The sequence below is a fragment of the Saccostrea cucullata genome, unplaced genomic scaffold (assembly GCF_032062105.1).
Source record: "Saccostrea cucullata isolate Sc308-1 unplaced genomic scaffold, CSIRO_AGI_Scuc_v1 ctg176, whole genome shotgun sequence".
In the NCBI taxonomy this organism is placed as follows: Eukaryota; Metazoa; Mollusca; class Bivalvia; order Ostreida; family Ostreidae; genus Saccostrea; species Saccostrea cuccullata.
The window spans coordinates 285,908-298,076 of record NW_026939570.1 but is presented as its reverse complement, the minus strand read 5'-3'; the positions used below and the strand labels follow the sequence as shown (position 1 = coordinate 298,076).

Genomic DNA, 12,169 nt, shown 5'->3' with positions numbered 1-12,169 from the left:
CCCGTGTGCTGTGACGTTATGTTCAGCCAATGACAATTTTTTTTATTAGCTACGTAATTTTGACCGTTGTTTGCGACGATGTAATGTCTCCTGATTCAATGTAACTTGGAGATGATGGTAATGTGCAAAAGATAAGTAAAGAGCTAGGTTCTTTTTATGCATAAAATGGCCCTGTCCTTATATCAATCATCCTCTTTCCCATCTTATATATCAAAATAAAGTAGAGACTTAGTGCATCATTTCTTATAGGAAAATTTCTTTTTGGAGAATCAGAGTGGAGAACAACCTTTGAGAAAATGCAATTTTCTTGAATATTGCAGAAAACACACGCATTTGACTACCTTCAGCAAAGGATTAAAATATGTGCACAGCCCAGGATCCAATTATTCTTCAGAAACAGATCTTTCATTATGTAATGGCATATTCTGGATCAGAGGTTGTGCTCTATATGAAATATTAGAGAGGTTTAGTTACACGTTTTACGAGGAACTTGTACGGGTGACGTCATTAATTGTTTTGTTCTTCGAAATCATGACGTCAAATCCGACGTGTAGCAACAAATTTAGAACGTGTAATACACTGTGTACACGTACGACATAAACGTGTAAAATTATCGAATAAATTCTATATTTACTGATTCAGTTGATTGATTTTATGCTATAAAACAAGAACTTAAGGCTATTTTTAAAGGAATTTACAGGATATGGGAAAATGACGCATTTTATAACGTCATAATGCATTGACTAGATTGAAAATTACGTCATGTTCAATAGATACATGGTAAAAAACAGTCCAAGTGATAAATACTGCATTTTCAATCAAGATTGGGCAGTTTTGATTTTTCAGAAATTCACAGGGCCAAAAAAGGTCTTAAGTGGCTCTTGCTCTTTGTAATATTTTTTTATCTATAAACATTTATGCAACATATTACAAGTATATTCACTAAATAAGTTTGTCAAATTAATTCCAAAATGGAATGGATGATTGACGTTTACTTTTAAGCCAATGCGGGATGGGTAGTTCTCTCCTAAAATACTTCTGTTGTTAGTTTTAAATGTATTGTGACGTTAAATTGTTTGTGACGTCACAATCAATAACTAGCATTTATCAATTTGTAGCTAAAAGATGCATTGTGACGTTAAATTGTTTGTGACGTTCACAAAACTAACATTCATCAATTTGTTGCTAAACGCCAATTTTCAAAAAGAAGGCAATCATGATTGTGGCAATGCATCTATTTTTCTTATCTGTTCAGTGGGCTTATGGATTGATGTCCGCTAAAGATAAAGGTAATTTTAAAAATTATATACTTAAAAAACAACATTTGTAAACTCCAGTCATTACACACTAAAGAAACGTTTTTGGTTTTGACAATTTTTAGTAGTGAAGGGGATACACCATTTAATTAAAAGGATTATGTTTTGGTGCAAACTTCCGAAACCGACAATTTCTCGTAACCTTTTAATCATGAAAAGTAATGCAACTGATTTGAAATTCAATAAATGTTTTATAATAAAATAATTATGTTTTCGTTTTCAAGAAACCAAGACCGATGTTAAACCAAAACCTGTAAAATATCTTATTCCTCCTGTTGCATAAAGAAGTCTTCATGAATTACCACCCGATCTGCAAATAGTGATCTCAGCACGAAATATCACTGAACAACGATTAATGATAGCCTCGAAAGGAATAACAAATCAGATTGTAACAGCAATTGCAAATAGTGCTCAGCAAGAATACTAGTAACCACTCGCATTGTACCAGTATCTACGTATTGTGCTCTCAGGAGAAATAGCCCTCAGATTGTATCAGCTACTGCGATAGTGTAATTGCTCACGTCGAATCAGCTACTGCTAAAAGTGGTATCAGTGAGAATGACAATTCACATTGGATCAACTACTGCTAAAAGTGGTATCAGTGAGAATGTCAATTCACATTGGATCAGCTACTGCTAAAAGTGGTATCAGTGAGAATGACAATTCACATTGGATCAGCTACTGCTAAAAGTGGTATCAGTGCGAATGACAATTCACATTGGATCAGCTAAACTGTTCAAGTGTTGTCAGTACGAATGACCACTCACACTTAACTACAAATGACCACTCACACTGGATCAACTGCTGTAAAAAGTGGTATCAGTAAAATGACCACTCAACTGGATCAACAACTGCTAAGTATGGTGTCAATACGAATGACCACTCACACTGAATCACCTACTACTAAAGTGGTATCAGAACTAACGGCCACTCACACTGGATAAACGTCTGCTTAAAATGATATCGGTTCGAATGTCCACTTACATTGGATCAGCTACTGCTTACAGAGGTTTCACTAAGAATGACCCTCACCTTCGATCTTCTACTGCTAAAAGTGGTTACACGGGTATCAGTAAAAATTAGTGTTGGCAAATCGGACGATTTTTAGTAACCGGTTACTCGCTCAATCTTCCGATCGAGTACCCGGTTACTCGGATGATTTATTCATATGTATCATTTATCTCATCTTTTACTCATCAGTTCTAATAAAACACAAAGGTATTGTGAATTAACTTTATTTATAAACTTAGAAAGAACACGCACGCAATATCTTGAATTTTAAATATAATTATAATAAAAAAAATTAATTAAATCAGAAGAAAAATAAATATTCAATGTTTCACGCTATTTTACATGGCGTTCATCAGTTTAACTTTTCAACCCCCGATACATGTCATGATCAAGGAGAATAATTATTTAGAAATTTGAAGTTACGATAACTCCAATTCACATTAATTACATTTTACAGGTATAGAATCAGCTGGGTTTTTTAAAATACTTCCAAGCTTTACATGTCTTTGGCGGCATGTTTTTACATTATTTAATGAGGTAATTATAACTTTGGTCTTCAAAACTTGTATAACCTGCTGGCAATCCAATTAAGCTATCAATTAAGTGTGAAAACCAATCAATCGTATTAGTGAAACCATAGACCATTAAATCTAACGGTAAAGAAAATTAGAGAAATGTTTATTTGTACGCTTATAAACAAATTAACATTTTATTTTTTAGTTATTAACCATATAAGATGCATTTTATCCGAGTAACCGAATAGCAATTTTACTAACCGATACTCGCATCGTTCGAAACCGGTTAACCGGTATCAACACTAGTAAAAATGACCATTCACATTGGATCAACCTCTGCTTAAACAGTGGTATCAGTATGAATGACATCTCACTTGTGTTGAACAACCACTTCCAATTATGGCACCGGTATGAATGGACAACCCATTGCAACATCGTACCAGCCCAGCCCAGGGTCGTACCGGTATTTTCCCCTAAAACATGATACGTTGTAAACATGTAACACCGTGTCTTATTAATACAAGGCCTCGGTCATCATGAGATATCGTTTATCATCATATATAGAGAGCTCCAGCGACAAAAAGTATGGAACGCCATGGCTGCCTTATGTTAGATGATTTTATTATATGCTGTGGTTCTATAATTAATGCTAGTTTTTTTATATGCTGTGTTATATATATGCTTTTATTATTATATGCTGTGTGATAATATTGTGGGTCTTTATTATATGCTGTGGGTTTATAATTAGAAAAAATAATTTAGTCAGCTAACATAAGGCAGCCATGGCGTTCCATAAAAAAGCATCGTGCCATTCTATGGTCATTCTGATTATTGCTAACATTAGAATGTATATATAGTTCTTATAGCATTCAAAAATATGAAGAGAAAAAATAGTTTATTTACACATACATGTATATTATGCATGAGTAATGAAAATGATTTATATACACATGCATATATATTGAAGCGATTTCTCTAGTATTTACAGATGAATACTGAATAATAAAGCAAATAAATTTATGCAGTTTTTTCGTTTTTTTAAGTGACTTTTCCGATTTTTGAGTGGTAGGTTATTTTTGTAATGAATCAACAATTTCTGTTAATTTGTATTTGGAGGGGCGGAGATAAACAATTTTCCTAAAAATATCTTTGAAAGGGAGAAACGAAAGGAAATTGCTCGAAAATCCTAATACTGGTATTTTTTTTTTTTATTTATACAAAATTTTATTCACATAAGTGAATGGGATTGGGCAGCAGGCAAAGCCTATTTTAGCCCTCTCCCTTCAAATACTTGTATTTGAATACATGAACATAGGAATCTTTGGATACCCACGGATGATCTCGTTTTTTCTTATCACAATATATTTGGTATATAGAAGGACATGACTTTTGGGCGGCACGAACCCTGAAACAGAATATATTAGACTATGTTTGTCTGAAATTTGGTGTTGGGGACTTCGGTAAGGTTTCGAATTCCTATTGGAGACTTCGGTAAGGTTTCAAGTTGGAGTCTTTGGTTAATTTGGGTTTGGGAGATCATGGTTAAGTTTGCTTTTGGAGACTATGATAAGTTAAGTGTTTGAGATTATGGTTAAGTTTAGTGTTGAAAAACCATGCTTATAAGTTTGGTGTTGGAATCTTCTCCTTTCCTGTTACAGATTTGGTGCCGTTGACCACCCCTGGTGAAATTCCTGCCAGGTAGTAATAATTATAGTGACTTGGGTAAATTGTGTCTTCGGGCGACGACCATTTTAGGAGGGAGGAATGTTATGGTTTGGGCAGTGGATATCGGCCTGGATAGCTCAGTTGCCGAGTTGGTAGAGCCCCTGACTGGGTTCGATTCCTGGTCCAGCCATACATGTCATTTTCTACTTTCCTTTTAGACCTGATTAAATCCAGTCCTCTTCTACTATTTCGACAACGATAGGCCAAGAAGGATATGTTTTAATCAGACTCACTGTAAAAGTTACATAGACCTTTAATACATGATTTCTGATTGAAGTGGCGAGTATTTTAAGAACGAGTTATTTTAAAGTCCAAAATGGCGGCGCCCATGAACCACGAGAAAAATGAAAACAAAGTCATTAAAAGTGTTTCGAAACAAAGCAACGAGAAGCGATTGATAGTTGTTCTTGAAAGAGCTTCTTTAGAGTCAGTTAAGGTATGACTTTTCCCATTTTACATGTAGTTTTAAACAGCGATTTTATCAAAATTTGCTTTATTGCGTTCAAAAAGCACAATTTTTCAAACCTATTATAATGTGTTTTAAAAGATTTTTTTAAATAGTTATAAACCCCCATTTTTCAGGTTGGAAAGCAGTTTGAATTGCTAAACTGTGACAAACACAAAGGTTTGGTTTATTTCTCTCTGCGTATAACCCATCAGGTAAAGAGCATTTTATAATACAATTTTTCAATATCTATTTTAATGTGTTTAAAAAGATCTTTTTTCTAAAAATAGTTATAAATCCCCATTTTTCAGGTTGGAAAGCATATAAAAGTTCTTTGAATTGTTTTAACTCAGAAATAAATCAACTGTCAAACACAAAGGTTTGGCAATGAACATGAAAATTCTATGTACAAAACCAATCAACAATCATGTATTTACCTTGATTATCAAAAGTATTCTAACTGGAAAATATTTTTCTAAATATTAAAATCGAGTTAACCCTTCAAATGCATTTTTTTAATAAATGAATTTAATTGTATTATTTTTAATCCTAATACATTTTTTTTAAATTCTGCATACTGCAGTTTTTTTTGTTGTAATTGTTTTAAAAATAATTTATATTCTTTTTTTTATGATGAATTGTTTTATGTTTCAAGTTACATTTACACGACTGTGAAGACACATAGAAATAGAAAATATGATAGAAGCTAGGCTTTGTAAATACCCCTGTAAATTTTGTTCTGTTATCAAAACGAAAAGGTGTTGATTTTTATTATATTGCATAAAATATAAATTGAACAGATTTGCAAAATATCAACGTACTGATATCTAATCATTTAAAAAGAAATCCATGTAATAAATTGCATTATATCTGATATTTTTTTTTTCATGTAATAAATTGCATTTAGATATTTTTTCCCTATTTCCAGTGTCTGTTGATGTTGATGGACAGTCCACTGAACAGAGCGGGACTTCTACAGGTGTATGTTCACACAGAGAAAAATGTCCTCATAGAAATAAACCCCCAGACAAGAATTCCTCGAACATTTGACAGATTCTGTGGTCTGATGGGTAAGAATGTAAAGTAAAGAAATGAATTAATCAATGACATACACACATTTGTCCATTACACTGAAATATTTTCTACAAGGTATTTGTGTAATATGTTTGCATTTGCTTTTACAGTACAGTTATTACACAAGTACAGTATACATGCAGCAGATGGGCCTCAAAAACTATTAAAAGTAAGCATTGAGTCTTCAATATTGCTCCTTTATATGTAATATATATGTGCATGTTTCTTTCAATGTACATATCTTGATGATTGAAATCTTTGCAGGCTAACATAAGTTTAAATATTTCATTCACACAGGTGATTAAAAATCCAGTAAGTGACCATTTGCCACTTGGTTGTAAGAAATATGGGACTTCATTTCATGTTGAAAAAGTCACAGACCCACGTGAAATTGTTCCTGAAAAAGAGCCTGCTGTTGTTGTTATCGGGGCTTTGTCTCATGGCAGTGTAAGTAACATTTAATTTAAAATCTTATTCTCCTTTACATAAATGCAAGTATTTGAGAGATAACCAATATTACTTCCATTGTATTCAGTAGTAAGACATACAGAAAATCATGTCATTTCTATTTAATATTTTGTACTAAGCCCTCATTCTTTGACCCACATTTTCAGCATATAATCTGGGTCACTTTCTTGTAAGACAGATCCCCCTGTTTATTTGATTTCCTTATTCTCCACCAGGTCGATGTTGATTACATTGAGGACACAGTCTCCATTAGTAGTTACCCCCTGTCAGCTGCATTAACCTGTGCCAAGATCTGCTCAGCGTTTGAAGAAAAATGGAATGTAGTATGACCTTGGCTGTCAAGGTCATCTCAGCCTGCTATCCTGGAGGGTATTTGCCTTTCTGTTATGTAACAGTCATTAATCTTAGGACTTGACCTTGGAGAAAGACGACCTTGGCCCATCAATCAGTCTGCTGATAAGCATTTTCTATACAACAAACTTATGTATATGAGGCCCTGGAATGTTAAAACTTGTTATTTATGCAAGAAACTCTTTTTGCTACACTTTGAATCAGATATTTGCCATGGGATATCATAGATATTTTAATTCAAATGTATCTGATCCCCATTTTCTAAAATGTGCAAAATTGCGAAATATTTGTTGCAGAATTAAAGTAGATTGTAAAGTATCAACAAACACATATTATGCAGCAATATACTACATAATTTTTGGATATGTGCAAAGTTTATATAAATCAAATCTGCAGCAAGAATCATAAATCTGTGCCTTGTTATCCGCAGTAGTGGTATAATATGAATATTTCGTGAAAGATTTAGAAATTTTATTTGATAGCGACAAATAGTAAGGAAAGATGTTCATGTTTGCATTCATCATAAGACCACAAGTTTTTACTCTACATTATGAACACTGTTACATGTATTTATTTTTAGCTTGTTTTGTTTCAGTTAGATTTTATTTTTGTTTCTCTGATTCCATTGGTAGATGGTTAGACATTTGTATCCGACTTAAAGAATAATCAAGTAGGACCTGTCATTAATGTAACAAACACAAGTTTCTTCTTCAAGATCCCTGCCTCAAAAAAGGAAACTAAAGTTATGTTAGATTTTTGATGCACAATGTCTTTTTCATATCTTTTCTTTTTTTTATTTTTGTTCTGTTTAAGAGTTTCTAGAACTTTGAATTCTTGGTAGTACATGTATAAGTTTGGTTTGACTTACTCCTGGACCCATGTTCTTAATATTAGAATATTGAAAATGACATCAATTGGGGTTTATGTTTTTGGAGCATTCTATATTTATCAGATGAAACATCACAGTTTGTTTATATTCACTTATGAACATTTCATGAGATGGTTGTTTTCTAATTCTTGATGATTAATATACGATTGTACATACATACAATTCATGTACATGTATGTATGTTTGAATTAAGGTAGAACAAGTTTAAATGAGTAATTTTATTGCAACAAAGAAATAAGTGTAAAAAAATAAATAAATAAGTTAACAAAATGCACATGCTTTTGAGATTCATTGCAAAACATAAGCATCATATGAAATAGCGTTCATATTATAATAAAGCATCATAGTATGTCATAGGTTCGATTCTGGCATACCACGTGACTGAAATATACGTCAGTGATGACGGTCAATATCTATGCTGTGGATGCTGGTATAATCAATTCGGAATCCTCGGAAGTTACTGTTCTGGTCCGAGGTAAAATGAAGCAGTAGTTTATTGCTGCTGAAGTAGATAATCTTCTCTCCGATATTATTCCCAGAAATCCTAAAATCAGAGATATATTGAATGTAAATCAAGATAAGCAAACTATTAAAAACTAATTCCTACTATTCAGATTCAGAAAGAAATGAGAAAAAAAACAATTCAGAACTCACATTTGCCCGACCCTTTCCGGTCCGTACACTCGAATGTCAAGGACATCGTACTCACTTTCCGAATGAAAGTCACGGATAGTAAGTTTTAAAAACTCAAATGGACCCTATCAGCAAAAAAATTGATCCTGAATTTTTTTTTCATATTGAATTATGGATCTTAGCAAAACATACCTACAGGAACATGTGTTCTGTTCATTTCTTTGAGAAAGAATAAAAAAAACAGCATGCTACTCACCTCGATCAACCAATGGCATTCGGCGTTACTATAGTAGTCGTTAGGGTAATTGGGCGAGAGAATTGTTCCGTTTTCTTTCCGAAAAGTTCCACCACAATCTGCCAAAAATATTTTTTATCAGTCTATGAAATCAAAAGTTGCAATTCCCATAGAGTTTAGCTTTGTGTAGTACTCACTTGGTGTAGATGGTGCCACCTCGTCACACGTGAACCCACTGACCCCATAGGGACAAATGCAATTACAGTTTGGTCCAATAAATCCACCGTTCTGACATACAAAGTTTGTTCTGCAGTGCCCTAAAATAGAATTTTTAGTGGCGATGTTTAGAACCGTTTAACTATACGTTACACTGTTAATATAATATTGTCATATGTAATATACTAAGTATACATTTATTTTTCTTGGATGTAAATAATGATGCTTACTATCGCACTGATACGCCTCGTTGGCCAGTTTGATATCTAGGAAGCTTGGTCCATCTCTCTGTCCCATCCAGGACTGAACGAGTGTGTCACGTGCTAAGATAGTCTTGGATTGGCCATCTCTAGAAAATGCCTACAGTGTAAGGGTGAAAGGTAAATAAAAAATAGCCATGTTTGTGTTCCCCACCTCCTCCCAATTAGAGATTTGTATTATCTTATTTACCTTATCACTATAATGCATTAAGGACCCAATGTCGTATGACAAGTCGTAGGTGTAAACTTTCTTGTTGGAATACTTCTGGAAGTTCTTTTCGGTGCCAGGAATGATGTTGTTATCGACAATGAGTATATGTTGATCCCGATCCGACCTAGACTGTTCGTGGACGAATCCAAAGGTGTGTCCGAGTTCATGTGCAATACTACCAGCCTATAGAAATAGTACAGTGCCTCATTTATAAAACCTTTGGTTTCCAAGCTTATAAAACCCAATTATTCTTTTAAATTGATGTGAAGTAGAAGTTTGATATATCGCATACCCCGCATCCGTTCGAGACATTAACAACCTGTTGTCCCCCAATGCGACCAACATTTGATTCACAGCTGAAAAAATTACACACCAGTTTGTTTATCATTGCAGGAACATTTGTTCAGTTTTTATTTTTTATTACCAAGAACCTTCATTTTTCATAGTTTATGACTATATTATACTGTACATTAAAAAGACTTACCCATCGTAAGTTTGTTGAATTATGACATAATCTCGGTATTGCTTTTGGTTTGTTCTAGTACGACCAACAAATCTTATGCATGTTAATTTCTCCCACATATTAATGGCTGTGTTCAAGTCAGAGGATACTGTGAATTCTGATCCAAAAATGTTAATATTATTAAGTACATGTAACCCTAAGTAACGTAAGTAAGGCATCAAAGATTGAAAGTATTCATCAATGAAGTAGCAATTATTAGTTGAACACCAAAAAAGGCAAAAATGATTATTTTTCAAACTATGTCACAATTTTTGTTTTCATTTTAGTGAATATTCTTCATATTTCGGTTAGCAAAACCCAAAGAAAGAATTTTGCTGAGAGAGGTTTTCGCAGAAAAGTTTGGTTAAGTTCCAGTTTTTACCTCTCAATACTAGTAATATGAATTTTTCTCAAAATACTTCATTCAGAAACTGAAAATGACTTGTATTCATTTGAAGCTACAGGCAATTTGTACAGCTTATTCGCCCATTTTCTTTGGTGTTTAGTGAAAAACCGTTCTTCATTTTATCCCTTACCCAGATTTTTGGTCTCAAAAGGTATAATGCCATTGGGCCAGTAATATCTTTCATCCGAGACAATTTTTCGCTTCCTGTTCGGAATCCCCATCCGTCGCCGGAAAATGTCTCTGTTTATTGCCATCCTCTGGGAGGGCGTTAACGTCATATCCGACTCAAAAGTCCATGGTTTGGGGTGCCGCTCGTCGTCCGGTTGCTGTCGCACTATCTGCACCTTAGGTTGGTTGGAACTGCTGTACACATAGCGAGGTGGGCTCATTCCAATGTAGACATTGAAAAAGTTATGTAGTCCAATTCCGGCACCCTGGGGTAGACAAATTTTTCCTCAACATTATGCTTGGCAAATTATTATAATTACAACAGTACATGTACTTCTTTTAAAGTCACTTTCGTTAACTTACCGCCATTGGGGCTCCAGGGGAAAGAGCTATGAATGACAACTGAACTAGAAGAAAAATTAAAACCATGTTGCAAGTCTAATCTTTTTTGGTTTAATAACGATGTCTTGGTGTGTATATATACAGAGTCCAGTAACAGTAAATTACAGTATAATGAGTAATTCCTATGAATGTGAATCCATTCAGGAAAATCTTAGAGACTCGATTACAGTTGGCGGTCTACTTTTTGGTTTCAGTCTTTAAATACCAATACTGCGCCTTATCACAGTGGCCCGGAATTGTCGTCATAATTTACGTTTACGCGCCTCTGTTTGTGTGTGGACGTTGTTTTTGGGTGGAATTAATAATTGATAACATGCTGTAAAGAAAACCTGACGAGCCCTTGGTATGTGGTCAAATAAAAGATTGACTTCCTAAATCAAATTATTTTTCAAATTATTTGTCAATTATCAAGGTTTCTCGAGGGACTTCTTGATAGCTAGGTGTTAGGCAGTGCTGCATAGTGACTGAGGAATTTGCAATGACATACGTTTTACCCTTACAAAGGGGGCACTAAACTCTGTCTGTGTGGCAAATCTCCCAAAAAAATCAGCCTTCCAGAGACAAGACGGTTAAGGCGGCCCCTACCATTATTGACGTCTATGTTGTGTCATGATATTTTCCCATATTTTTCCACACTGTATATAAATTACTTCCAGTCCACAAAGTAAATAAGTTTTACTAATCACTTCAGCACTTTCTTCTTTAAACATGGAATGTATATAACAACAATCCACAATCTCTGGACGTACGGGACAACCCTCCTTAACTGAGGTCCCTGATTCATTCATCTTTAACCTTTTAAAACAGAAGAAAATAAATGAGAAGATGATATAAATGACTTGCGTGGCAATAAAGGAAACGGAAGGGTACGTTCCTGTTGCCAGATCGAAATGAAGTATACGTTTCTTTTCCACGTTTTCAAAAAGTTTGGTACTCATTAGAATCAGAGCTTTAGTAGGATTCTTTATGCATAAATGAAAACTTTTTCGATTGTTCATAAAACTTTGTTATAAAGTTATAAATTCATGCATCGTTTTCAGAGTTTTTAAATTTTTTAATTTATTATATTTTATTTCAACATACAATAACCCATGACAAGTTGATGTATAGCTTGGCAGAAATCACCATTGCCTCATCAAATCGTAAATTTATAATTATAATTATAACTGTGTGATGGATGAATTTATCTTGGCCCTCTTTTAATGCTGGAATCAACTAAATTGTTTTTTTCTCTCAATGTCAAAAAATTCCTTTCATCAGTTTTAGCTGTTTCTTTACAATATTCTAATCCAAAAAAACAAAGAACAATTTGGATTCGTTCAAGTCTTTTTTCAATACAGAG

At 33.8% G+C, this 12,169-nt stretch overlaps 2 protein-coding genes and 1 long non-coding RNA gene across 3 annotated transcripts; 2 read left to right on the top strand and 1 right to left on the bottom strand.

The window, feature by feature from the left end:
* Window positions 1-1,168: 1,168 nt before the first annotated feature.
* Window positions 1,169-2,093, top strand: LOC134253315 (uncharacterized). The gene is made up of 3 exons (XR_009989101.1): window positions 1,169-1,289; window positions 1,541-1,859; window positions 2,008-2,093. It is a non-coding gene; the product is annotated as an uncharacterized LOC134253315 (long non-coding RNA).
* Window positions 2,094-4,877: 2,784 nt separating this feature from the next.
* Window positions 4,878-8,064, top strand: LOC134253298 (ribosomal RNA small subunit methyltransferase NEP1-like). Its single transcript, XM_062735813.1, has 6 exons — window positions 4,878-5,003; window positions 5,150-5,227; window positions 5,941-6,082; window positions 6,197-6,255; window positions 6,384-6,533; window positions 6,770-8,064. Exons 1-6 carry the CDS (start codon window positions 4,884-4,886, stop codon window positions 6,881-6,883), a joined length of 663 nt encoding a protein of 220 aa, XP_062591797.1. The 5' UTR covers window positions 4,878-4,883; the 3' UTR covers window positions 6,884-8,064.
* LOC134253297 (blastula protease 10-like) lies at window positions 8,011-11,610 on the bottom strand. Its single transcript, XM_062735812.1, has 10 exons — window positions 10,789-11,610; window positions 10,388-10,691; window positions 9,834-9,969; window positions 9,642-9,705; window positions 9,329-9,532; window positions 9,109-9,238; window positions 8,860-8,979; window positions 8,684-8,781; window positions 8,449-8,552; window positions 8,011-8,338 (listed from the first exon to the last, which is right to left on the bottom strand). The coding sequence occupies exons 1-10, from the start codon at window positions 10,852-10,854 to the stop codon at window positions 8,188-8,190; spliced, it is 1,377 nt and encodes a 458-aa protein (XP_062591796.1). The 5' UTR covers window positions 10,855-11,610; the 3' UTR covers window positions 8,011-8,187.
* Window positions 11,611-12,169: the final 559 nt, after the last annotated feature.